Source organism: Denticeps clupeoides, chromosome 7, assembly GCF_900700375.1.
Source record: "Denticeps clupeoides chromosome 7, fDenClu1.1, whole genome shotgun sequence".
NCBI classification, from domain to species: Eukaryota; Metazoa; Chordata; class Actinopteri; order Clupeiformes; family Denticipitidae; genus Denticeps; species Denticeps clupeoides.
The window spans coordinates 17,963,489-17,989,645 of record NC_041713.1 but is presented as its reverse complement, the minus strand read 5'-3'; the positions used below and the strand labels follow the sequence as shown (position 1 = coordinate 17,989,645).

The window sequence follows — 26,157 nt, the reverse complement described above, 5'->3', positions numbered from 1 at the left end:
TGCCTCTCGATTCTACAGTCTGTGACATGTTGAAGTTGCTGTCATTCATCAACACTGACCAATGGGGATGCGCAGCAGTCCATCCTGTTTCAGGCAGCTCGGTGCATATGAGAGAGAATTTATATTAAATCTTATGGAATTGTTTTATGAGCAATACTGCTCCAGTTTAAACCTTTATAAAACCATTTTAATTATACCAATTACAATGCTGTATATGCTGTAATGCTGTATTTATTGGTATTATATCACTATATTTACATAATTAGACTCCTTCAACTCGTACATTTTTTTGTTTTATATTAAAAAGGGGTGGCACTGAGCATTTTGGCAAAAACATCCTTATGGTTTTTAGTCCGTGAACGTGGTTGTGTCACGTTTGTGTTGCAGGTGAAATTGGAAACCAGGCAATACCGGGATGCTCAGGAGTTTTCAGCAGACGTACGGTTAATGTTTTCCAACTGCTACAAGTACAACCCTCCAGATCACAAGGTCGTCTCCATGGCACGGAAGCTACAGGTAGAGTAGGTGGATGAGATGTCGGTCATGTGATTTTTTTTAGATTTGTGATTAATAACCCCTGTGCTATGCCGGCTTCAGGATGTGTTCGAGATGCGTTTCGCCAAGATGCCTGATGAGCCCGAGGAGGCGTTGGCTCCAGCTTCTGCTCCTGTCCTGCACCCTGCTCCTGTAAAGACCCAGCCTGCCATGGGTCCCACCTCCTCCTCTGACTCTTCCAGCGACTCGTCCTCTGAGTCTGACTCCTCCACTGACGACTCTGAGGAGGAGAGGGCACAGAAGCTGGCTGAGCTGCAGGAACAGGTGAACAGACACAGGAAATAATTTTGCCTCTGGAACATAGCCCCCCATGAGAACTTAGCTCATCTTGTTATGTTTCTTTGTCTCTTGCAGCTGAAGGTTGTCCATGAGCAGCTGGCCGCCCTGTCCCAGCCTCAGGCCAGCAAACCAAAGAGGAAGGAGAAAAAGAAGGAGAAGAAGAAGGACAAGCACAAAAAGAAGGTGGGAGGCATGTCAACGCTGGATGAGATCCCAGAGCCCCAGATTCCTTCCCTTCCACCCCCAAAGAAGAACAAGAACAACAACAAGGAACCTCTCCCTAAAAAAATTAAGAAAACCAGGTATGATGTTTTATGGAATCGGCATAAACTGTGCAAAAAAAGACTGAATTCAAAATTGTTATTATTAGACAACACTCAATGTACAACAACCTGTCCAACCATTGACACTTCAGTGGGTGGGATGTAAGCTCTTACTATTCCCCATAAGAAATGGGATGATTGACCATGAATGTTTTGCATGTTTCTTGCAGCAAGAAAGAAAGCGTGAAAAACAACCGCTCTGTGCTGCCCCCGGGTGTTATTACTCCTGTGCTACAACCTGTGCCTGGCATGGACACTGAAGATGACCTGGCCATGGCCGGTGGAGCTGCTGCATTGGGCATAGCTGCCGGGGACAAGTGCAAGCCCATGTCCTATGAGGAGAAGAGGCAGCTGAGCCTGGACATCAACAAGCTCCCGGGAGATAAATTGGGCCGCGTGGTCCACATCATCCAGTCCCGGGAGCCTTCGCTCAAGAACTCGAACCCGGATGAGATCGAGATTGACTTTGAGACTCTGAAGCCCTCCACTCTTCGCGAGCTGGAGCGATACGTTTCATCATGCCTCCGCAAGAAGAAGAAGCCTCAGGGTGAGTTCAGATGTTCACATTTTTTTTTGTGGTGGTCTGTAATGAGCAAATTCTGAAGTATAACTGAGGTGCAGACAGTTTGAATAGAAACTCGCTTCATATCCTGACCACTCTCTCTTTGCAGCAGCAGCAGCAGAGAAGAGCATGGATTCTCTTAATGCAGTGAAGCCAAAGGGCTCCTCCTCTGACTCGGCCAGTAGCAGTGCGTCCAGCTCCTCAGAAAGTGAGGACTCCGAGACAGGTGAGACAGACACAAACGTCACAGTAACTAGAGTTGCTTCATAACCACCATTCATTAATGTTCTGTCGTTTTTTTCCCCCCATTTGCAGGAATGTCATCTAAACAGAAGAAGAAGAGCCACTTAAAGGAAGGGAAGAAGGCTCATCATCAGACCATGGCCCCCGGCATGCCTCCACCTCATCTCCCCCCACAGCCCCAGGCTGCTCCGATGCTTCAGCCCACAATGCAGCTGAAGCAGCAGCTTCAGCCACCTCCACCACCACAGCAGCACCACTCACCTGGGGGGTACGCAGGTCCTCCGGTGGCACCGCTGGAGTCATCACAGCTCCTGGAGAGCACGTTCGACCACATGCCCCACTTTGGACAGTCCCTCATGCACCTGCCCCACCACGCTGCTGAGCGGTCATCGCCAGCAGCCCCTTCACACCTCAGTGCGCCTCCACAGAGTGGACCAGTGTCACCTGAGACCCATCCTTTCTTAAACCAGCATGGCATTCTTCCTTCTCCTGGTAAGTTTAAAATATAGAAAGAATTTGTTTTAAAAACTATTTCTCTTATATGATAGTATAACAACTTTTTCATAATGCCTTTACCTTTGTTTCAACTTTACACTTATATTCTCAATAAACAGCAAACATCATTGATATTTTAATTTCTTTCTCGGATTCTTCCCTCCTCTCCTTTTCTCAGCCCTGCACAATGCCATGCCTCAGCAGCCTTCCCGGCCCAGTAATCGGGCAGCCCCTCTACCTCTTAAACCACCCCAGCAGCAGCAGCAGCAGCAGCCGACGCCTCAACAGCCCCTTCAGCAGCAGCTCCAACCCCAGCCGGCCCCCCAGCCTCAGCACCATTTGCCCCCTCACCTCCTGCACCCTCCACAAGCAATCCGCCAGCGGCCCCTTTCCCCACCAACCCTCACCCCGCAGGGCCTGCTCTCCTCCCAGCCCCCTCAGATGCTGCTGGAGGATGATGAAGAGCCCCCCATGCCCCTCCAACTCTACCTGCAGCACCTCCATCAGGGCAGGCAGCAGCAGAATCCACTGCTGCAGTCCCTGCAGGAAAGGCAGCCACCACAGACAGGGCAGGCCCCTCTTTTACCTACGGTGCAGGTCCAGCTGCCCCCACAACCCCAGCTGCATTCACCCCAGCTCCCAATTCAGACTCAGTCCCAGCCGCCCCCCTCCCACCAGCCCAGTCCACAGCTGTCCCAGCATCAGGCCAGACACATGCAGCAACAGTCACAACCTCCACCACCTCCACAGCAGCAGCCGCAGCCACTCCCCTACCCCCAGGGCCAAGTGCAGACCACACAAGCACAGCCCACCCAGCATAAAGGCCCCATACCACCAATAAAGTCGCAGCAGCAGCATCCCTCTCCACGTCAACACAAAAATGAGCATTACAACACAGGTGAGCACCTGTATCTAACAAACTGACCTCTACTCGCATTTCATCAATTGTATAAGGATTCGTTATATCAGCACGGTGGAAATAAAACATGTTTCCGGTAGAGAACTTAATCCCTCAGGAAGGTTCCTCTGGGAAATTCTGCGTAGTCATGTCAAAGTGAAAGATTCTGAATTGATGCAGAAAAAGAAACAAATTAAATTACTGAAAACGCGCTCCAATCAGCTCGCTTTCTACTTTAAGCAAAAGTACGCCAGTAAGATGATGCTCTGAGATGTCTGTTAAGGTTATGAATACCTGAGGCCATTTTTTGTCAGGTTGGTGTGAAAACGTCCTCTCTGCATCTATCATTATATCGTATTATTAAAGGTCATACGTGTAAGAGCGGTGGAATCTGGTAGCTTGTAACTTTAGAAACGTGGGCCTTGTATGTTTGTGTTTATTGAATGTGATATGTTTTAACAGGTCACCTGAGGGAGAACCCCTCTCCACACATGATGCATTCCCCTCAAATCCCCCAGTATCCACCCATCATCCACCAGTCTCCTCCTCACATGCAGTCCAAGAAAGTATGTGTGCTCCCCGTCAGTGTTTTGTCCAGTTCAGTACTGTCAATGTAGTGATATATCATTGCGCCTGGACTACTCCTGTTGTAGGAGCAGAGGCTGCCCTCGGTCCACCCAGGTCTAAAAGAGGAAAAGATGCCTCCGTCTCCAGTGATGCGTGGGGAGCCCTTCAGCCCTGCCATGCGTCAGGAACCCCATAAACATCCTGAAGCCAAACCCATGCCGGGGCACAGCCAGCAGAGTGAGTTCCCGCTCAGAGACCCTGTTCTCCTGCCATAGTGTGTGTGAACACTTTGCCTAATAACTGTGTATGTGTGTGTGTGTGTGTGTGTGTGTGTGGTCAGGAGGTGAGATGAAGCTGCTGGACAGCTCACGGCCGGTCATTCGCTCCGCTGAGTCCGGTGGGCCATCTTCCTCCATGCAGGACAAGGACAAGTTCAAGTCAGAGTCCAAGATGCCTGTAGCACCGAAAAAGGTACAGGTGGGTTAAGGGCTTGCTCTTACATCACACACATCACACACATTTCCAGGCAGCGGTGGCCTAGCTGGTAAAGAAGCGGGCCCGTAATCTCAATCTCAAACTGCCGAGGTGCAACTGAGCAAAGCACCGTCCCCACACGCTGCTATCCCTAATTTATCCAATAGAATTTAACACTGTTAATAAACCTTGTTTTCCTGTACACAACGCTTCAACCTTTTGAAAACCGGGATTATTGAACAGATCATAAAGTAAAGAGCATTAGCACAACCTGTAGCTAAATGCTACACTGAATGTATTTGCTAAGTCATATAAATGTTTGCCGTAATTTGATCAGCAGTTCAGAAATATTTCTAAATATTCAGATAGATTTTGATCATCTTTCATGCCTCAAAACTTCTTTCTTTTTCTGCTTTTAGGATGTGAAGTTAAAGAACATGGGCTCCTGGGCCAGCCTAGCACAGAAGTCCACCTCTGCCCCCTCCTCTGCGGTTAAATCGTCCAGCGACAGCTTTGAGCAGTTCCGCCGAGCGGCGCGGGAGAAGGAGGAACGGGAAAAGGCACTGAAGGCTCAGGCTGAGCAGGTGGAGAAGGACCGCCTCCGCCGAGAGCAGGAGAAAACGCGGTGAGGCTGCCTGACATGATGTTGGTCATGTTCAAAGCTGGCAGGAGAGCAGAGCTGACCATGATCCTTTTATCCTTGTCCCTCAGAGGTCGGGACGAGGACGACGTGATGGAGCCGCCACGCCGGACTCATGAGGAGCCGCGCAGGAGGCCCGAACCCCAGCAGGTTCAGCCCCCACCACAGCACCAGACGCATACACAGGCCCAGAGCCAGGTCCAGCCACCACCACCACCACCACCACCTTCGCAGCCGGCACAGGCACCACCCACACCACCCGCCGCAGCCCAGAGCCCACTCGACCAGCAGAGGGAGCTCGCACGCCGCCGGGAGCAGGAGAGGAGGCGGAGGGAGGCGGTCAGTCCACACACCACCACACCCCACATCACAATTTTTCCAAAAGAAATTCTCCAGCCTAAACATGAACTCTCTCTCTTTCAGATGGAAGCTACCATTGATATGAATTTCCAAAGTGATCTGATGGCGATCTTTGAGGAGAACTTGTTCTAAAATGTAAGAGGAACAGATAAACTGAGGGGGAAAAACCTGAAAACACTGAGATCCTCTGAGGAAACAAAAACGGATTAATGAATCTCATGGCCACCCTGGGCTAAAGACAAGACCTGAACTGGACCCGAGAGACTCTGAGTATCCTGAAACTGAAGCGGGCCGGCCAAGGCTCCGACACAGCGATGGGATCGGGACCGATGGGAGGTCTTTAACCCGAGCGCCATGGCCTACCTGGCTGTCATTTCATGTCTGGATCGCAGGCGGGTGTGACTGTCCCATGTGACTGTGGTTACAACAGCTGGACAGTGACACGGATGGAGGGATATCATTGGTTAAATATCCTGTAGTGAGGCGTTCATAAACTGCCAGGTGTTTTGATGATTTAGCCAGAAACCTTTTCTTCTTCTTCTGTTTCGATTTCTTTGTTTTTAAAGAACACATGCAAGCAAATGGTTGGGTTGGGAGGGCACTTACATGTAAACTCTTGAGGGGGGAGGGGAGGGAGGGGGGGGGTTACAGGTTGCCTTACACCTCTGACCTCTACACACACACCCACACACTCAGTAATATTCTACACACATACACACAATAATGCTCACTTACCCAGAGGTATGAACAAGAACATTCATGACACAGGGGTGTTACAATGTGCTGTTTTTGTCATCATGTTGGATCTACTGTACAAAGGTATTTTCATATTCTTTTTTTTTTTTTTTTTTTTGGTTTTTTTTTTTTTTTTTTTTGGTTTGTTTTTGTTTGTTTTTTATATATATATTTTTAACTCTTACAAACACCCTTTTCCTGCCAGTGTCTATGCCAAACAAACTTTCCTTTATGCTTAAGTAGTAGTCTGGAAAATTGTTCATTTAACTTGTCTTTCTTAATATATAAATATATTTTCTTGTTCTCCCCACCCGACAGAAATGTTTAGGTAGTCAAATAGTAAATAACCTAATATATGCATTATTACTGATGTGTTAATTGAGGACAAAACCGTAAATGGGTAAAAATATGCATTCTCTCATTACACTTGGTGCAGAGCAGAATGACTTGAGGGACGTCGTGGGGGACGTACTAGAACCATCTCACGTATATTGAAGTTACGGTGAACGGGTGTTCTCGGCAGCCAGTTCACATTCCTGCATTGTAGAATCGATCATAGCATTAACACTGAGTGCGTTTGGCTTTTGTAGATCACCGCTGGATATTCCTTCCCCACGTGTGCCTGGTCAATGGGCAGAGAGGAGATCCGAGCTTTTCTGTCTTTTTTTTCTTTTTTTTGGTTGCATGGACTTCCTTATTTCTTTCACAAGTCATTTTAATTACAACACCACACTCTGTACACTGTACTAGATATAATGGGGGGATTTGAAGCTTAAACATTAAAAAAATAATATTAATAATAATTCAAAAACAGTTCTGATTTATATCATTGTTCTTGTTCAATTATAGTGGTTGTGAGTTCTAATTCTATTCTTTGGCAGAGCAAGAGGGTGGGGGGCACAATTTGAGACCTTGGCTGGATATGAGTTTTCTTTTATGGTGTATTCTCCAGTGCCTGTATTGTATTGCGATCCTAGTGGGCATATATTGTGTTTCGGGAGGGCAAGGGTGGGCAGAAAGCAAGCCAGTTGAAGGTTTGGGGGGAGGGGGCAGATTAGGGGAGCAATTGTGTAAAAAGGTGGTAAAAAGGAAGGTCAACAGTTTTATATTTTACCCAATTACAATATTCAGGTTTAAACCTAGTTTTAGCTGGACTTTAATTCGTACATGACAGCAGTTTTCTTCAATTTATTCAAACCATGTTTTAAGTGAACACATCTCAGTACACCTAACATTTATCTGTGTGTGATTAGTTGTGTGTGTGTGTGTGTATGTGAGAGCGGGTATGTATGGGTCATTATGATCTTAGTTTCGTGGCACGGGGAAGAGTCTTTTTTTTTTTTTTTTTTTTTTTTTTTGTACCTTTAAGTCCACATATATAAAGATATATTATTTTTTTATTTCATTAAAAAAGGTGAAAGGAAGTCTGTCTGTTCCTTTCAAGCCTTTTCAAGTTTTTTTTTTTTGTTTTTTGTTTTTTTTTCCCTCCATGATAATTGTTGGATGTTATGTGCCATAGATATGGAATCTCCAGAGAATGTGCTGACATGCAGCTCAGCAGTGAGTTTGCTTTATTCAGGTATTTCCCATTTTCTCTCCCCACCCCCCACCCCCCCACCCCCTTTTTTTTTTTTTAGGTTTTAACGTTTTTCCTCGATCACTGTTTGGTATGTGAGTGGACTATCGAGGTCAATGATTCAATCTGTTATGATCATGGAATAAACTCATCTCTTTTATAGAAAATTAAAATGAGAAAAAAAATCTGTTGTTCTCTTGTCCATGCTATCATGTTTTAAACATGCACTCCATAATAGGATTTTTTTGGTTTCAACAATATTTTTATTGATTTTAAACAGGGATTATAATATGATTTTGCTGGTATTTTCTTCACTATGAAATATAAGGTCAAAGGTTGTGCGACACATTGTTTGGTGGGCTTTCAGGCAGACTAGTAGTAATACAATCGGAATAAAAAATGCCAGAAAATTGCTGCAAAGAAGAAATTTAAACATATGAAGTATTTAATCTTTTTTAATGGATGTAAGCCGTAAGTAAACACGAGAAAAGTTAAAGCAGTATGCATGTTACTGACCACTTTTTGTAAATATGTACTGGTGGTAAATTTTATTATACTTTTAAATTATACAATTCATCCGTTGACTAGTAAAGCGCGATGTAATCAGATAATCAGATCGCAGTATATTTCCATGCGACAGGAACGCGTGTGACGTCATCAGTACGCGCCCGCCCGCTCGTCCGGGGACGGAAGTGCTGTGAAGGTGGCTGGGGCCGTTCAACATGGGCGTCAAGATAGAAATATTTCGGGTGAGTCCGCTCTTCGTATGCCGGACGTACCTTTTTAAAACGACGTGAACACGACATCGCGGCCGTCCACGGCACGTTGGCTTGACAGCATCGCTTTGTGCGGCTTTGTTTTTAGATGATGCTCTACCTCTCCTTTCCCGTCACGATGTTCTGGATATCAAATCAAGCAGAGTACTTCGAAGAGTACATCGTGAAAAGAAAGGTTCGTTGTATTGTCCTCCTGCCTGTACGTTGTCGTCGTCTTGCTGTAACGACCTTGCGTGGTCTTGTTTTTTTTTTCAGCGCGAGATCTTTCCACCAGACGAAAAGATGCAAGTAAGTAAATTCGTATTATTTTTTTTTCCCCGCGTGTAATCTCTGAATGGCGACTCGCCATCTGTTCCGAACCAACCTGTAGAGACGAGAGCTGGAGGACTTCAAGGAGCGCATGCGGCAGAGGAAGGAGCAGCGTTTCCTGAAGCAGCTGGACGTGGAGTCCCGGGGCTGAGAGGACCGCAGGCCGCCGCCGTCACTCTCCTCCTCTGTGCAGCAGCCCGCTGCAGCTCATCCAGGCAAAATGGATTTTCTTTTCTGTAGTTGTTCCGGGAATGTTCGTTTATATACCACCTGGTGTGGTGCACAGCGATGTAATGGAAATATAATACATCAGCAATATCTCGGCCTTGAAGTCCGATATAATAATTCTTGTGGTCGGGATTTAATCCGGTGAAGACGCGTCCATTGTCACCCGAACTGAGCTTTATATAAAGTACCTGTCTTTTCTATTTATTTGAGATTGTTCCCTTTTTACTTTGTGTTGGAAAATCTAGATAATATAAGTGTTCTTATTTTCTACTGATTACTACGACTAAGGATTCTCTGACTTGATTTCCTGCTATTGCTGTGTTTTTGTTCTCATAATAGTTTTGTTTTAGTGAAGTGATTGTCATTGTGATACACAGCAGCACGCGGTGACACAACAAAATGTGTCCTCTGCTTTTAACCGTCACCCTTGGTGAGCAGTGGGCAGCCACCACAGGCGCCCGGGGAGCAGTGTGTGGGGACGGTGCTTTTGCTCAGTGGCACCACCTCATGCCCACAACCTTCAGATTCTGGGTCTGCTTCCTTTCCCGCTCGGCCACGGCCGCCCCACTGACGTGAGATGCGAGTGCAGAGAGGGGCACGTGGATGCTGAGGACTGAAGACCGGTTGGCAAGCTGCTTTTTGAACTCTTGATCTATGCCCACTGGAGATGATTATCACTATGATTTGCTGTGTTGATCAAAACGACTTATTGGTTCAGTATGACAACACTGCCATCTTGAGGGATACATCTTCAACAACACATGAAACTACCAATTATGAAGGTCAGATCTGTCCATAATAAATACATCTTTATTATAGGATGTGATGTCTTGCTTGTTTTATTATATTAAATTAATAATATTAATTATATTTCTTAACCCTTTTTCTGATGGGATGGTATTAGCCTACTGGGTAATGTGCTTGTTTATGAACCAGAAGACCACAAAGTCACAGGTTCGAACCCCCACTTTCTTCCATTGTGTCCCTGAGCAAGACACTGATCCCTAAGTGTCTCCGGGGGGGGGGGAAACTGTCCCTGTAACTACTGGCTGTAAGTCGCTCTGGTCGTAAACGTATCTCCACCAAGCCCAATTATCTGCAATGCTGGTGACTTTCACAATAGTGAGATGTTTCCGCCTTACACTGTCCACTCTTTGCAACATCATTCTCACCAACAACAGCCCAAGAGTCGTCATTATCGTGATCATGCTGTCCGACTGGGAGGACAAGGCCGTGGCGGCGAGTCCCTCAGCAGAGAACCGGCCCAGCGCCTGACCCGCATCACCTTGTGGAACCTTTAAAATCTGTTCTTGGTTATCTTTTTTCTTGATTAGGTTTTGTCACTAGTGCAGTAGTTTAAACAGTGATCATGTCGGAGGTCACATTTTTGACAACCGGACTGGGCCACTTCCTGGTTTGAAAATCTTTCTGCCACCGCCTCGGAACATGTTGCAATATAGAGCTGTTCATGACATTTAAAACGAGCAAAGTCCCCGTCATGTCCTGATCGTGCCTCATATCACGTCCGGCGATTCATAGATAAAAAAAAAAACGACAGACGATTATACACAGTAACGTCAAGCGTGAATTTGGGGGCGGACGCGCATGTCCGGTGTCCCGGCTGGAAGTGGTGGACGGTGGTGGCACTGAAGCCACCGGGCCAGGGTTCGAAACGACGAGTGAGGAGCAGCCAGTCGTCCATCGTGGCAACTGGTCAGGCGCGATTTCACCAGCATGGGCCCACTGGTTAAAACCAGCAGAACCAGCTGGACCAGAGCACGATATACGTACAACACCGGTTTATTTCTGTCCGGCGACTCCGAGGATGTGACGTGACCGCGGCGTGTGTGTGTGTGTGTGTGTGTGTGTTTTCAGACACTTTAAAAGTTGGTCCTCGGAGAGAAGTCGGTCGACCCGGAAGTGTCAAGATGGCCCCGAGTGGACTTAAAGCCGTAGTGCGAGAAAGTGAGTAACACGCAGGAAAACGTCGCTGTTGTCGCGGTGAGGCCGAATTAAAACGCGTTTTGAACGGAGACGCGTCCTCGTCCCGGAAAACGGGGCCGCGCGTCCGAACCGACCGACACGGAGCTCCGAACGTCGCGGAGACGCGATCCTACGCCGTTCCGTCGTACTCCTCCTGCTTTTTACTCCCCTTCTCGACACCATTACTAATATTTTAGCGGTTTAATGGTGGTGTGGTCAAGCGCCGTGAACGCACAGGGTGTTAAAGCATCAAACTGAAGTATGGGGTGGTATACTATAGTATGGGGTGGTATACTATAGTATGGGGTGGTAGTATCCTAGTGGGTAACACACTGTCCCTGTCGCTCTGGACAAGGGCATCTGATAAACTCTGTAAATGTAAATACATGTAAAGAAGCGTTTAATCGTCCTAACATGTGTTCGTGTTATTCGTTTCTTTGACCTGTGACCTGTTGTTAATGCAGAATGCGGCCAGGCTGTTTAATGAGGCTTCCTGGGTAAATTACTAATGTACGGCGAGTTGAAGTCTCGGTGAGAAGCAGTGGAAGAGACTGACCAAATAGTGATCTTTTCGCCAAGAAATGCTTTGCTGGTCCCAAAAAAGTAAAACCGTATACACAACACACATGGTTGTACATTATACCGTGTAGAAGAGTTGTAAAAACTGGCCCGGCTTTTATGGCCGGCCGTCAGCGTTTTTCAACTGAATTGTCCTTCTTGTCGTTCGGAGCCGTCCTCCACGGTGCCGAGCGTCGCCGGGGCGTCTTCATTAACGTGGACAAGTTTCCATGAGATTCCCTCCTCTGTTCGGAACATAGCGGTGTCGTGAACGTCAGATCCTCCTCCCGAGCTCCTCTGCGCCGGCTTTTCCCACGTTTGTCCCGGAATGGGCCGGTGTCCAGCCCGGCCGGGGAAGGGGGACTGTAGAAAAACGCATTAAGGGTTCAGGGCTGTTGGGGAGATTCCATCAGGTCGTTCAGGATAAACTCTTTTACATTTTTTCTTTCTTTCAGAGATCATTAACGGTGTTATTAAAAGTTTGAAGAAGGATGGAGAGTGGAAGGTGAACAACATGGACCATCATGATGCGAGATTAAAAAAAATTTAATGAGTATTTAAAGCTGTTTTATTGTGATTGGATTCTCTCTTCACTCAGGTTCTCATTGTGGACCACACCAGCATGCGCATCCTGTCTTCATGCTGCAAGATGTCGGACATCATGGCAGAGGGGGTCACCAGTGAGTTTTGATGGAGATGTTGCCCAGGGCGAGACGCTTTGTTCAGTCACATGTAGTGATGTTTGGGGTTTGCTTTCTCTCTCTGTCTTTCTCTCTCTCTCTCATGTGGACCACTTCTCCCCTGCTGTAGTTGTTGAAGACATCAGCAAGCGCAGGGAGCCGATCTCCAGCCTGGACGCCATTTATTTCATTTCACCCGTGGAGAAGGCGAGCGGTTCCTACGGCAATAAAGCAATAAGATCATCTGAATTTTTCCTGTTCTGTTCGTTTATTGCTTTTTTTTTTTAATTTTAACCAGTCAGTTCAAGCCCTGATAGGTGACTTCAAAGACACGGCCTTCACGTACAAAGCTGCACATGTCTTCTTCACCGACAGTATGGCTTTATGTTTGATTCTTTCGCACAAAATCACGTTCCTGCTGATGGTTTAGCCCATGTTTGTGTTCATCATTGTGAAATATACAGACTGCCCGGACAATCTGTTCGCGGCGCTTGGGAGGTCGAGAGCTGCCAGAGCAATCAAGACTCTGAAGGAAATTAACGTGGCTTTCCTGCCGTATGAATCACAGGTACGCCTGTAGCTCCCATCTTCTGCTTCCTTCCGTCTCCGGAAACCTGGTCCAGGATGATTCATGTATAATAACCTGTTTTCATCCTCCCTGTTGCTTGCAGGTGTTTTCCTTGGATGACCCCAGCTCTTTCCACACCTTCTACAGTTCTGCTCCTGGACAGGATAAGAGCAAGTTCATGGAGGCCACAGCAGAGCAGATCGCTACGCTCTGTGACACTCTAAAGGAGTACCCAGCCATACGCTACCGCAAGTATGCGCCTCACCCTCGCCCAGATCTTGCGGCCGAATGGTTCATCTTGGTTTCGAATGTCTTCGTGAGGCCGTGTTCTTAATTTCCTGGGTGTGTCTGTCCAGAGGTTCCGAGGAGACTGCTGCTCTGGCTCAGATGGTGTTGGAGCATCTGAATGCCCACAAAGCGGACAATCCCAGCATGGGAGAGGTGAGGTCACATTAACAACAACAACAAGTCAGCGGGTCTCTTTAATGGCGCCGTTGGGGTGTAGGTTGTTCAGTTTGCAGCACACGTTTGCTTTTGTTCCTCTCACGTTCTTCTGAGCTTGCACAACTCTTCATGTCTTCCTGTTTATTTTCACTACCCCATTCTCGCACTCTCACTCGTCCTCTCTCTCTCTCTCTCTCTCTCTCCCTTCTTCTCTTTTGTTCCACTCTGTCCCTCTCAGCTGACATTTCCCGAGCCTGAGGTGGATCTCTGCAGGCGTGATTTGCTTTGTTGTATCTGGGTCTGTCTTTCTTTGGGGCGGTGGCAGTGGGGAAGTGGTGGCCACTGAGGTCCCCTTGATCAAGGTACCGTCCCCACACGCTGCTTCATGGCTGCCCACTGCCCACTAAGGGTGATGGTTAAAAGCAGAGGACACATTTCGTCGTGCACCATGTGCTGTGCTGCAGTGTATCACAATGGCAAACTCATATGCTCATGTCTTTGCGTCTGTCTGTCTCTGCTTCTTAGTCTTAGTTAACTTTTCTCAAGCAGCTCCTTCAGTGGTTCTCTATAAGATTCTTGCTAGATTGTTTAAATCTGAAGAAGAAAAATCCATCAAAGGTCAATATGAAAACTTAAAAAGCACAATTTTATTAGACATGTAATGCAGCCTGATGATCTGTTTGCCGCTGCCTGTTGCTGAAATGGATGCTGAAGCGGTGACATGGACGCTAAGTCTGAGGTGCGGGAAAAGACGTTTGACCGTGAAAAATGCAGTTAAAAATGTATAAATGACTCGTAGTGTGTGAAGCATGTTGGTACAGTCCTGTTGGCATCCGGTTTGGGCTTTTAAAAGGCTGTACTTGTCTGGCTCGGGTCTGACTTTTAAGGCCCGATTAAAGCTTTACTCTGACGGGTCCAGGCTACTCACCCCTCTGTCTGACTGCAGTACGCACACTTTGAAACGTACAGGAGTGGGTTGGGTTGTACGAATAGTCTGTTGTCTAAATGTGTAAAGCCATTCATAGAGTTGTGAGCAGCGACATTGGTGCTGTATGTAACCGACAGGGCACTGACAAGGGCCGCTCTCAGCTGCTGATTGTGGACCGGGGGTACGACCCCATCTCCCCCATTCTTCATGAGCTGACCTTCCAGGCCATGGTTCATGACCTGCTGGACATCCAGCAGGACATCTACAGGTTTGTCTGCTCAACTCCACGCGACATGAAGGTGTCCTGGAGGATCACATCTCATTGTGTTCTGTTTCTAGGTACCAGACCTCCGGAATCTCTGATTCCAGGGAGAAGGAGGTGTTGCTGGATGAGGATGACGAGCTGTGGGTGCAGCTTAGGCACATGCATATAGCTGATGTCACCAAGTAGGTTTTTAATGCCTTGTGAAAATGCCTATTGCCAGAATGTTTTCTCTGAAAGAGATTTGTGCTTCTTTTCTGCCCCATAGGAAAGTGACGGAACTGCTACGTACCTTTTGTGAGAGCAAACGAATGTGCACAGACAAGGTTTGTGTGTAATATATGTATTTATTTATTTATTTATTTTTGTAAATAAATCAAAATGATAATCCAATATTCTGTCAAAGATGCATGGGATAGTGTCGCTTTGCTGGGATATTCTTAATGGCAATGAGGGCGTTGATCTGGAGAGCTGTATTCCACAATTTAGGTTCCATAAGAACAAGTAGTTACATCTGTGATTTGTTGTTGCTAAGCAGTCACCATCCAGGACGGTAGACGTGTAAGTAAAATCTGGCAGGACGGTGTGAAGTCTGTGCTAATTGTGGTATAATGTGAAGTAAGTGTTCCCACTTTTCTTTAGGCCAACCTGAAAGACCTCTCCCAGATGCTGAAGAAGATGCCCCAGTATCAAAAGGAGCTAAGCCTGGTGAGATCCCAGAATGCACGGTTTCTTTTCTACTCCCTCGCTAAAATAATCAGTGATCTGAACATTAAATTGGTGCATTTTTGGATTGCAGTATTCAACCCACCTGAACCTGGCAGATTCCTGCATGAAGAAGTTCAAGACATCACTAGACAAGCTTTGTGAGGTGGAACAGGTCAGTGCTCATCAGGCTGTGGGGTGAGCTCGTGTCCCTATAATATAATATTCAAACTCATTGATTCTCTTTACTCTCTCTGTTTAATTAACTACTTAATCCCCAGCACAGTTGCGGGTGCCGGGGCTCATCCCGGTACATTGGGTACAGAGCCCCAGAGAACTTTTTCTCGTCAAGGAAGAGAATTTGCTAGTTAATCCACCTACTGATAATGTCTCTTGTTGGCAGTGATGCCAGATACTGAGAAAAGATGACAGAGTTACCCTGGTCTCTTTCATCAGGCTTGAGGAACTACTATGTGGTAGTCTGCCTTTCCAGAGAGTTTGACTATATAAATAACCAAATTTGAAATTTAAAGTGCTGATTCACATTTTTCCTGGGTTCTGTTTTTGCCCTAATTGAGCATGGCTTCCAGGAAATGCACTAAGAACCAGCATTACATTTTAATGTGCATTTCAGATGTCACAAAATCTAATTCTGTCATGTTATTGCCATTCTGATAATAACAGCTTTGCAGAGTTCTGCTTTAGCATGCATTTTGATTGGCTTCACACAACTGACTTGTCATTATCAGCGGGCCAGCACTGCATTAATTCTTCTATTTATACTCTTTCATCTGCCAATTGTCTCAGACCCTGTCTAATGGTAGTTATGCGCAGCTGTTCCATGCCTTTGCTTTCTGGTAATGGACAGGAACACTTACCGAGCTGCACAGGCCATTAGTTCAGCAGCACTGTCCATCTGCAGCACCCAGGAGAACCGGCTGTTGCTCCGCACAGAGGATTTAACCCGCGTCTCATGGCTTGCTGCTTCAGCTGACCTCTCAACCCCTCTCTACCTCTCCCTTTCTCTGCTTTAAGGGCTTTAATGTTGCACATGTGACATGTAACAAAATGTATGACTTTATTTTGTCTGTCAACATGGGATTAATTCCAGTCCCTTGCTTCTGGTTAGACGTTCGCACGTGACATTGCTGTGGCTTTTTAAATTGGACTCCTCAAGCACCCAAATTAATTTAGCATTGTGACAAAATAGGCTTGAGTGTTAAGAGACAATCTTCATGTGACTGTTACCAGCAGTTCAGCTGATTTTAGCTCGGTCCTCTTCTACAGGACCTGGCCATGGGAAGCAATGCTGAAGGGGAACCTCTGAAGGATGCCATGAAGAGCATCGTTCCTGTGCTGCTGGACACAGCAATCCAGCCCATAGACAAAATCCGAGTCATCCTGCTGTACATTTTCCACAAGAAAAAGGGTACCTGAAATTAAAATCATCTGCACTCAGCAGAGTGATATGAGAAGAGTATGATTGAAAATTGTGACTAATTTAACAGTAAGGACGATATATCCTCAGTTGAGATTCTTTAGCTGATCACGTTGTTGATATTTAGCACCCAGGCCTTCAAATAGTTCAGTTCAGAGTAACCCCTGTCAACACTCTACACTCAGGCATCGGCGAGGAGAATCTCAGTAAGCTCATCCAGCACGCCAACGTGCAGCAGGACAGCCACATCATCACCAACATGCAGCGTCTGGGATGTCCCATCATCGCTGGGGTGAGGCTGCACCCCCTGTCACGTCTCCACTAATGTCTCTGTAACCATTAGAATTCCCGTTTGGAGCTCCGGGTCTCTTCTCATTCCACAGGCTTCCAACACTGTGACCTGGCCCGAGAGGAAGGAACGCACTGAGAGCACCTACCAGCTCTCCCGCTGGACGCCCATTCTCAAAGATGTCATGGAGGTAATGGCTGGTGACGCTTGCTGGAGTTCTATTGTTTCTTTGTTTCTCTGGCTGACTCTCATTCTTCTGCCTTCGATGCTCAGAACGCAATAGAGGACAAGCTGGAGCGTAAGCTGTGGCCATACCTGTTGGACCCTGCTCCCATCGATACCACCAAGACTGCTGTGAGGTACTGAGGAGGAGACGACAAATCAATTAAAAGCCTAATTTGATAGACAAAGTCGTCGTACTCTAGAACAGGTCTTAACTAGTGGTGGGGCGGTGGTGTATGGAAAGGGTTGCAGGTCCAAATCCCGAACCACCAAGATCCCCACAGATCTGCTGTCTGCAGGCTTTTCTGGCAGCCCATTGCTCACTAAGGGTGATGGACACATTTTGTTGTGCTGTGTATCACAGTGACAAAGAAAAAGTTTTATGATTGCTCAACCTAGGCTTTTTAGGCTGGTCAGTGTGCGCGTTAGATGGTAATACTGCTGTGTGGTTTTATATTACAGCAGTGCACGATTTGGACAATGGCATAAAAATAAGTCTGCAGCAGAATACCGCAGCGGCCCCCGTCTCATCATCTTTGTAATCGGGGGCGTGTCCCACTCAGAGATGCGGTCCGCTTATGAGGTCACTCGGGCCACCGAAGGGAAATGGGAGGTCCTGATTGGTACGTTTAGTCGTTTCGGAGTAATAATGGAAAACCCTCTGAAAATTCCAATTACAAATTAATGTTTTTTTTTTTTTTTTTTTTTTTTAATCTGTTTAGGATCATCACATATTCTCACACCTGCCAGTTTTCTGAACGATGTGAAATCACTGGACCAGCCTTCCCAGAATCCTTAAAAGCGCTGTTGTCGGAGGAATTTTGCAGCGAAATGAGGGGTTTTTGTTCTCTGAAGATATTTATGGAACTTTCAGATTCTTCCTTCAAACCAAATTTGCTGTTCTTACTGTCTCACTTTTAAAGCATCCTGTCCCCTGCTGTCATTTGGAAAGGAGAGTGGGGTGTGTGTGTAAATGTCACAAAATATATTTAATTTAAAGAGTACACATATAGATATTATTTTGAGAATTAACATCTGTGAATTCCCGAACACACTGTGATGGTTATCCTTTTTTTTCTTCTTTAAATGAAAGCACACTGGACTCTTGTCAAATGATTGGCTCTCACGTTAGGAGTTATTTTGGTTACATTTCACCAAAAAATTGACTTGGTTGAGTCACATTGTTTTGCCAAATGAACAGGGCTTCCTGGAAGAGTGTACTGTAAATGCTGAGCAGTTCTTTAGCAAACCTAAGACTGTTCTTGGTGGAGAGAGCAGCATTCGCTGACTTGGCCACCAAAAGAGCCAGCAAACTGGATTAGCAGATTAGCTGAAAAGATTTATTTTTAATTTGCCTGTATCTGAACCTGTGCACTTTTATTGTATTTTACTACTGGTAGAGGGAGCTTTTTTGAATTTCTTTTTATCCTGTAAAAAAATATTATTAATATTAATAAAGGTTATGCATATCATATATTTGTGTTTTTGTTTGTTTTTGCAGAAAGTCTAAATTTAGCAAATGACAACATTCTGATGACAGATTAGAGGCTGACATTATGACCGATTAAAATGGTTCAGGAAATGTTGACTACTTAATATAAATCCACTGGTTAATTGCCTCTGACCTACCAGTGCCCCGGACCAGACCTCCACACGTTCTGTCAACAAATGACCAATGTGACTTCACGAGATCTCTGAAGCCTGAACGGTTGGAAGATCTCCAAGCAAAAAAGGGAAAAAAAAAAAAAAAGATCATTGCTCTTTACATTCGAGGATTATATGGCTTTATCCAGGATTACGAATTGCAAGATAAGGGTACTGGGTGCAGCCCTTAATGGCACAGAGGATAATACTTGCCCCATTAAAACCATTTAAAAGCACTCTGGTTGGACCCAACCTGTTTTTTTTCCTTCTTGTGAGAAGCAGTCAGAGAGCACTGGATCCACTGGACTGCTTTAACTTGTTTGTTTCTGGTTGCTGAACTCTCCAGTGTTGCACCCTGTTGCAACAGAGTCTTCCCAAAGTAGCTGAAAGGTGACGATGGAGCTGGCGATGGAGGAGCGAGAGGTTTTAAAGAGCAATGCTTATGAGGTATGTTGTGATAACACTCAACCAAATGTGGAAACTGAGGTGTGTCTGCTTTGTTTCGTTAGAAAATTTTGCTAATGAACTGGTGCATTCCTAATCATTTAAACGACACTGAATGGAGACTCTGAAGCTGTACAGCTGTATAAGTCGTGATCTTCATAAGGAATATTTTACTGTGCAGCAGCAGGACGCTGCTGAAGATCAGCTCCTGAACATAATGAGTCACTCCCAGCGCGGGAGGATGGAGGAGCAACGCTGCAGCCTGGAACCCAGACGGGGCTCTGCCTCCAACCCCGGCCTGCCAGACAAAAGCCCCAACTCGGGTCAGCACCAGCCCAGCTCCCTGCACCACAGGTCCTCTTCACCTGTACCATCGTTCAATGTTATCTTAATGCTCTCCTGCCCGTATTCAGATACGGATCAGTTCTTCAGAATGGTGGCCAACTCCCAGAGCCGGAGGCTGGATGACCAGCGGGTGTCGCTCAGCGTGTTGCCAGGGCTACAGGTAAAAAAAAAAAAAAAAAAGAAACAATCCGTCTGGTTATCAGTAACCAGCGTAATGCTGCGCGTGTGTCCAGGGGTCCAGACTGGCGGAATCGAGAGGCTCGGCTCCTCACGTCACCGTCACTCCGGGGTCCCCTGCGTCTGACTCGCTGAGCCGGAATCACAGGTCCGCCTCATGCTACACTTTATCTGACAGCGGCAGGCAAAGCCAGGTAAAATATAGATGGAGGCTCATCCGCCTACATCTGGCTGGTTTAAATGTTGCAGTAGAGCTGGAATAGAATTTGTTCTTTATTTCATTCATAAGCGATTCTTTTTTTTTTCTTCTTTCTTTGGCCAGCATGAATTTTCTCAAAGTGAACAGGACCAGTTCTTAAAGATCATGAGCCACTCTCAGCGTGGGAGGATGGAGGAACAGCGCTGCTACCTCAGTCCCAGCCAGATGTCCCTTCTGACTGCAAATCTCCCCGAACCTGGGAATAAAGCGCCCTCGTTTTCTTTACAGGACCTTCCTGCCCGTCAGGCCTGTCATATGCCTGCTGGTGGTGAGGTGCTTTTAGTTCACTGGGCCTCTTGCAATGGAACAAGTTTTAGATATTGCTAAGCCTAACGCATCTTAAACAGCATCATGGATAAACAGGATAAAAAAATAGAATGTAAATGCATCTATATTTATACACATTTTTCTTTGCTTGTTTGCAGAGTTTTTACATTTGTTCTACTTTACAAATCTACATCATTTTAAAGAATTCTCCTTATAATATCTTATAAGGTGTCATGCTGAACTGTATATGGCCAGAGTGGAGAAGGGACAGGGATGTAAAGTCACACTGGTGTGTGTGTGGAAAAGACAATCTGGATTTGCTGACATCAAGGGGGCCAAGAGGGTGGTGGTCTTAGTTTAGTGGGTGGGCATCTCAGAGTAAAGGTAGATGCTCTAATGCTTTGATTAAGGGATGGTAGCATCGTAATGGGTAAAAAAAAAAAGTCCCGGGTTCAAACCCCACTTACTACCACTGTGTCCACGAGTGAGACATTTAACCCTGAGTGTCTCCAGGGGGACTGTCCCTGTAACTACTGATTGTAAGTCGTTCCGGATAAGGTCTTCTAGTAAAGACCTTAAATGTAAATGCAATGAGGTAACCTTTAGCTGATTATATAAATGCTAATACACTATACACAGTTATATATTATACATATACAAATTAAATCCAACTTAAAAGTCTTTGATGTTCCTTTTTCTTGACTACGCAGATCAAGATCCTGAACAGTTTTTTAAAATGGTGACCAACTCTCAGAGTCGCCGACTTGATGACCAGCGCACATTTCTACCATACCTGCCAGGGATTCAGGGATCTTCCAGCTCTAAGAATCATGATGAGATCAAATCATCAACTGGAGAAGAAGTTGAGAAGTTGTGCAAAGTGGTGTCCAGGGTCCAGGCGAGTCCTTCTTACCAGAATAGGAATTTTTACACTGTAGCACCATTATTTACAGCACATTTGTGCCAGACACTAATGTGTCTTCTGTAAACCCTGAAACAAATTTAGTTGCCACGTCATGAGGCTGATATTAAACGTACACTGTTTGACTGAAGTATACTTTTCTGCTCTTGTTCTTTAACACAGGGCTCCAGAATGGAAGAGCAGCGTTGCAATGCACCTGACATCATGATGAAACTGGCCTCTCCAGGCCCACCAAGAAAAAGTCAATCCAGACCAGCTTCTCCCTCCAGCCACTCACTGCAGGTGCCTTCACTTGACATCAGGGTTACTGTCATCTATAAGTAGAGCGTTCAAGAGCTTTCAGCAGTCATTTTCTTCAGCTGAAATGGCTTAATCTATAAACAGACGGCAAATGTCCACAGGCTTTAGAAGTGTACAGCCCAGAGTGACCCGTGCACTCACCAAATCTTGTAATCCTCAGGATATTTCAGCCTGTGAAAAGGACCAGTTCCTGACCATTATGAAACACTCTCAGCGAGGCCGCATGGAGGAACAACGCTGCTCCTTGGAACCAATCAAGAAAAGCCACACTGTGTCCTCAGGCTAGTTGTTTCACCTTTTTTTTTTTTTTTTACCAAATTTCAGCATGTGGAACACTGACAGAACACTTTCCCTCGCCTCACAGATCAAGATGCCGAACAGTTCTTTAGACTTGATGATGACCAGCGAGCAACACTGCAGTTGCCAGTGTTACAGGTACAGAATAAGAACATCAAATAATATGAATGTGAAAGTGATTGTTGTTGTGACACATAGCAACCTTGGTGGTTCAGGATTTGAATGAAGTTTGCTTCTTTAGTCACTAGGCCACCACTTTATTATTGATAAAAATAAACAAAACAAAGTACAATATTAATATATATAAACTGCTCAAAAAAACAAAACATTCTAGATATGAATGGATATTCTTATTAAATACTTTGTTCTTCACATTTCTGAATGTACTGATATCAAAATGGAAATGGAGATAAATGGAAATCAATTTAATCAACCCATGTGGGTCTGGATTTGGAGTCACACTCAAAATTAAAGTGTAAAAACACATTACAGACTGATCCAATTTTGATGTGATGTCCTTAAAACAAGTCAAAATGAGGCTCAGTAGTGTGTGTTGCCTCCACGTGCCTGTATGACCTCCCTACACTGCCTGGACATGCTCCTGATGAGATGGCAGATGGTCTTCTGAGGGAACTCCTGGGGATCTCCTGGACTAAAGCATCCACCAACTCCTGGACAGTCTGTGGTGCAACGTGGTGTTGGTGGACGGAATGAGACACGATATCCCAGATCTGCTTGATAGGATACAGTTGTGGGGAACGGGCAGGTCAGTCCATAGCATCAATGCCTTCGTCTAGCAGGAACTGCTGACACTCCAGCCATATGAGGTCTAGCAGTGTCTTGCATTAGGAGGAACCCAGGCCCAACCGCACCAGCATATGATCTCTGAGGATCTCATCTTGGTACCTAATGGCCATCCTCATGGAGTCTGTATCTGACCGTTTGAGCAGACACATGCACATTTGTGGCCTGCTGGAGGTCATTTTGCAGGGCTCTGGCAGTGCTCCTCCTGTTCCTCCTTGCTCAAAAGTGGAGGTAACGGTCCTGCTGCTGGGTTGTTGCACTTCTATAGCCTCCTCCAGGTCTCCTGATGTACTGGTCTGTCTCCTGTCTCCCCATGGATGCAAACCTTCTTGACACAGCAAAACTTCTTGCCACAGCTCGCATTGATATGCCATCCTGGATGAGCTGCACTACCTGAGCCACTTGTGTGGGTTGTAGACTCCGTCTCATGCTACCTCTAGAGTGAAAGCACCGCCAGCATTCAGAAGTGACCAAAACACCAGCCAGAAAGCATAGGAACTGATCTGTAGGAAGTGGTCTGTGGTCACCACCTGCAGAACCACGCCTTTATTGGGGATGTCTTGCTGATTTAAAGTTCATTTAAATGTCTGTTTCAGTTAATATGTGTTTGTCATGCAGGGATTCGAAAGTTCTAAGGCAAAACAGTCAGCTCCAAAAATCATTCTGACTCCAGGGACCCCGGCCTCTCCCAGGAGGTCCTGCTCCAGACCAACCTTTCCCACCCAGATCTGTCCCGAATCTTACGGCCATCCTCAGCCTCCCCCGAGGTCTGCATCCTTCAGCCCATTGTCGGACAAGGAACGAATGCAGACGGTAGCCAGTCCTCCACCCCCGGTGTGTAATGTTCCAGTTCTGCACCGTTTCATTTTTTTATTCTGTCAAACAAGTCTTTATGATGATGAATGTTTGAGTTCTAACAGTTATTTGCCCCCAAAAAGTTGACATTTCAGGTGTCCATGAGTTTTGTTCCAGTCCAGGTAATTAGCCTTTCTTCCATATTTTCCTACTCAAATAGCTCAAGAAAATTCAATTCCAACTCTATTTTCTTGTTCTGCTAGTATCACAGATTTGAAAACCATGAGTATCCCCAGCCAGAGGTCTTTCTCACGCTGGGTCCACCAGGAGAGGCCATTAGGATTCCACTGAGTCCAGTTCCTCACAGATCTGTCTCCCTTACACTGTCCCCAACCAGACAGCCTGGATCTACCAGCTCATCCCCGAAACACAACCAGTGTCAAGCTGGTGGGTCCAGGCCTTTTGCACCAGGTCGGGGGTCTTCTAAGGGCAGCCCACTCAGTCCAGATGAGGATTACTTTTCCCTGATCCAGAAAGTCCACACGGCACAACTTCAGGGTGGAAAGGGTCGGGCTGGTGGACAGGTGGAAAAGGGGAAAGGGAAAGGCCAGGGTAAAAAAGACAGAAAGGATTGTGGCAGGAAAAAATAAGTCTATAATACTAAATACATAATAAGACTTATATATTATATTATAATAAATACTTTTCATGCGCACATCAGACCAAATTTTAAGTCCACATCTATATAAATACTATAAACATAGTTACTATAATTTCCTGATTGCAGAATTTCATCTTAAACATTTATAACATACTTATAATTAGTAGCGGGGTTTGCTTTATCTTTGAAAGAGATTCCATTGCTTAATGTAAAGAGTGTACATTATGGGTCAGTTTCCCATACATGAATTTAGAATTTCAGTGAAACTCTCTATTCAAAAATGTTTTTATTCTTGGACTAGTATTTGGTAGAACTGGCCCCAAAACTGTTTCCCTTGGGCCAAAAGTTTCGAGCATCCATCCACAAGCTTTCTACAATAGTTTTGGCCCACTCCTCTTGACAGAACTGGTATAGCTGGGTCAGGTTTGTAGCAGGGCTGGGGCGACTTGTCGACATTATGAACTGTGGCACCAGTGAGTAGCAGCAACACGAGTGACTCATCGATGCAAGAAGATGAGCGGTAATTCCACTAGCGCGATCGATCCCCTATCGCAAATAGGCGTGTAAAATGCCCATGACGTGACGAACGTTTAAGCATCTTAAAATCCTGGCTGATGTTTCAGGCTACTGTTTGTTTTCTGTGTTAATATGTTACTGTTAATCGTCACCTCCCTAAAATAATCTGCTTCCACTGCTACTGTTTATTTGTATTAAAAATAAACCACTTTCTGTATTCAAGCCTTCAAGTTTACATTGGTTATTGTATTCTTTCAATTGCTCAGAGTATTCTTTCCTTCAATTTTTTTTATTGAATGCTACATCTGACATTGTTTTGAATTTATTTTACTCTTACTTGAATTTCAATTTGTATTTGGAATAATTAAGAAATAATAGTTTTCATTCAGATATGTAAATTGATATATTAGAAATCTATTCAATTGTAATTGATTAATTGATGTATCATAATCAACAACTTTGATTAATTGTTTAAATAGTAAGTTTTGCCTGGTCCTAATTTGTAGGCCTTCGTGCTCACTTTGTGACTAATTTGGAGGTATGCTTGGGGACATTGTAAATTTGAAAACCATTTGCATTTGTTGTGTACAGTAGAACTGAGCATTCCTCTGCAATTAAAATCTTGTTTTGCTGTCCGCACAATGCCAAACCTTTAAATAGAACAGTAATACAAGTTTAAAACAAAAATAACAAGAAAATATGCAAAAGAGCTTAATGTGTAAGAATGACAGTATGAGGTAGGTGATTATATCCATTGGTCATACTCCAAACAGTTCAACTGTGCGGTGTTCAGTGTCCAGGTGAGGTACTAACTCATGCAGATAATATTTGAAGCTACTCATCCTCTCCACTTGAAGCTCCTAGAGGAACAGTGGCTGATTAGACCAAATCCTCTTCATCCTCATGTCCACTAAAGTCTATTTTCTTTCTGACAATAAGCAGAGATTGCCTAAATGGGGTAAGGAAGTCGAACTGCAATAGGAAGGTTTAGCACAGCACATAATGACGAAATGTCCCGGGGAGCAGTGTGTGGGGATGGTGCTTTGATCAGTGGCACCTCAGTGGCTCGGGATTTGAACCAGCAACCTTCTGATTACAGGGCCGTTTCTTTAACCGCTAGGCCCCAAGGTTCCACTAAGCAAAGTTCAGTCACCACATACTGCACTCCGGCCGCCTGTTATGGTGGGTGCACCGTGTGCTGTGGTTGCTGTGTTTCACAATGACAATCCTTTCATATGTTGAGGATGAGGTTATTGTCCTCACACCATGACATTATGGCCATTTGGTGGAGAGTAGTGAAAGTGAAGTGATTGTCATGCACCTTACAATGGAAATTAATTAGCAGAAGCTTCTTTATCTCAGAATGGACTCATTTGGAGTTTTCCTTTTGAGCACAAAACACATAGTGTACGTATACTGATCCCTCACTTGATTCGGACATTAACAAATACAACAATACGTTAATAATTAATGATCTAAGACAGATAAAGTTCATTCTGTTTGTTAGTAAGGAATTTAGTTTTTAGGTGTATGTTAATCTGGTTTCAAATGTATATGTTATAGTGTACATTCTTTTTGTCACAAACCTTTAATATGTCCCTGTTTCAGCTTTTGTTTAAATATATTATG

At 45.3% G+C, this 26,157-nt stretch overlaps 4 protein-coding genes across 17 annotated transcripts in view; all 4 read left to right on the top strand.

The window, feature by feature from the left end:
• brd4 (bromodomain containing 4) overlaps positions 1 to 5,969 on the top strand; it is a 30,178-nt gene extending 24,209 nt beyond the window's left edge. For 7 of the 11 annotated variants that reach the window (XM_028985007.1, XM_028985010.1, XM_028985008.1 and 4 more), the window contains 13 exons: positions 388 to 516; positions 598 to 819; positions 910 to 1,136; positions 1,328 to 1,704; positions 1,829 to 1,945; positions 2,035 to 2,454; positions 2,636 to 3,355; positions 3,818 to 3,921; positions 4,009 to 4,159; positions 4,263 to 4,399; positions 4,816 to 5,021; positions 5,108 to 5,375; positions 5,460 to 5,969. In XM_028985007.1, the coding sequence (XP_028840840.1) occupies positions 388 to 516; positions 598 to 819; positions 910 to 1,136; positions 1,328 to 1,704; positions 1,829 to 1,945; positions 2,035 to 2,454; positions 2,636 to 3,355; positions 3,818 to 3,921; positions 4,009 to 4,159; positions 4,263 to 4,399; positions 4,816 to 5,021; positions 5,108 to 5,375; positions 5,460 to 5,528 (3,147 nt within the window). In that variant the 3' untranslated portion in view covers positions 5,529 to 5,969. The remainder of the gene's footprint in view (positions 1 to 387; positions 517 to 597; positions 820 to 909; positions 1,137 to 1,327; positions 1,705 to 1,828; positions 1,946 to 2,034; positions 2,455 to 2,635; positions 3,356 to 3,817; positions 3,922 to 4,008; positions 4,160 to 4,262; positions 4,400 to 4,815; positions 5,022 to 5,107; positions 5,376 to 5,459) is intronic. The other 4 variants (XM_028985011.1, XM_028985005.1, XM_028985002.1 and 1 more) reach the window with 4 other exon arrangements.
• Positions 5,970 to 8,373: 2,404 nt separating this feature from the next.
• On the top strand, positions 8,374 to 9,841 carry pet100 (PET100 cytochrome c oxidase chaperone). The gene is made up of 4 exons (XM_028986895.1): positions 8,374 to 8,456; positions 8,572 to 8,658; positions 8,739 to 8,771; positions 8,854 to 9,841. Exons 1-4 carry the CDS (start codon positions 8,430 to 8,432, stop codon positions 8,941 to 8,943), a joined length of 237 nt encoding a protein of 78 aa, XP_028842728.1. The 5' UTR covers positions 8,374 to 8,429; the 3' UTR covers positions 8,944 to 9,841.
• Positions 9,842 to 10,567: 726 nt separating this feature from the next.
• Positions 10,568 to 18,571, top strand: stxbp2 (syntaxin binding protein 2). Of its 2 annotated transcripts, XM_028986894.1 has the most exons (20): positions 10,568 to 10,733; positions 10,896 to 10,985; positions 12,017 to 12,066; positions 12,160 to 12,241; positions 12,372 to 12,448; positions 12,540 to 12,615; positions 12,706 to 12,809; positions 12,913 to 13,061; positions 13,166 to 13,250; positions 14,319 to 14,449; positions 14,521 to 14,628; positions 14,712 to 14,769; positions 15,086 to 15,151; positions 15,243 to 15,323; positions 16,436 to 16,577; positions 16,772 to 16,878; positions 16,970 to 17,065; positions 17,149 to 17,234; positions 17,560 to 17,720; positions 17,820 to 18,571. In XM_028986894.1, the coding sequence occupies exons 2-20, from the start codon at positions 10,949 to 10,951 to the stop codon at positions 17,894 to 17,896; spliced, it is 1,773 nt and encodes a 590-aa protein (XP_028842727.1). In that variant the 5' UTR covers positions 10,568 to 10,733; positions 10,896 to 10,948; the 3' UTR covers positions 17,897 to 18,571. The 2 variants fall into 2 exon arrangements, with proteins under 2 accessions (XP_028842727.1, XP_028842726.1); XM_028986893.1 differs by having other exon boundaries at positions 10,599 to 10,985.
• A 457-nt stretch (positions 18,572 to 19,028) lies between these two features.
• On the top strand, positions 19,029 to 24,736 carry LOC114793344 (uncharacterized). 3 transcript variants are annotated; one of them, XR_003750238.1, is made up of 12 exons: positions 19,029 to 19,188; positions 19,367 to 19,508; positions 19,599 to 19,690; positions 19,764 to 19,901; positions 20,030 to 20,234; positions 20,944 to 21,131; positions 21,318 to 21,437; positions 21,616 to 21,736; positions 21,820 to 21,890; positions 23,230 to 23,390; positions 23,495 to 23,533; positions 23,615 to 23,685. XR_003750238.1 is itself a non-coding variant. In XM_028985019.1 (12 exons), exons 1-12 carry the CDS (start codon positions 19,138 to 19,140, stop codon positions 23,999 to 24,001), a joined length of 1,770 nt encoding a protein of 589 aa, XP_028840852.1. In that variant the 5' UTR covers positions 19,029 to 19,137; the 3' UTR covers positions 24,002 to 24,736. The 3 variants fall into 3 exon arrangements, 2 of the variants coding, with proteins under 2 accessions (XP_028840852.1, XP_028840853.1); XM_028985019.1 differs by having other exon boundaries at positions 23,175 to 23,390; positions 23,615 to 24,736; XM_028985020.1 differs by lacking the exons at positions 23,495 to 23,533; positions 23,615 to 23,685 and having other exon boundaries at positions 23,230 to 23,490.
• The last annotated feature ends 1,421 nt before the right edge of the window (positions 24,737 to 26,157 follow it).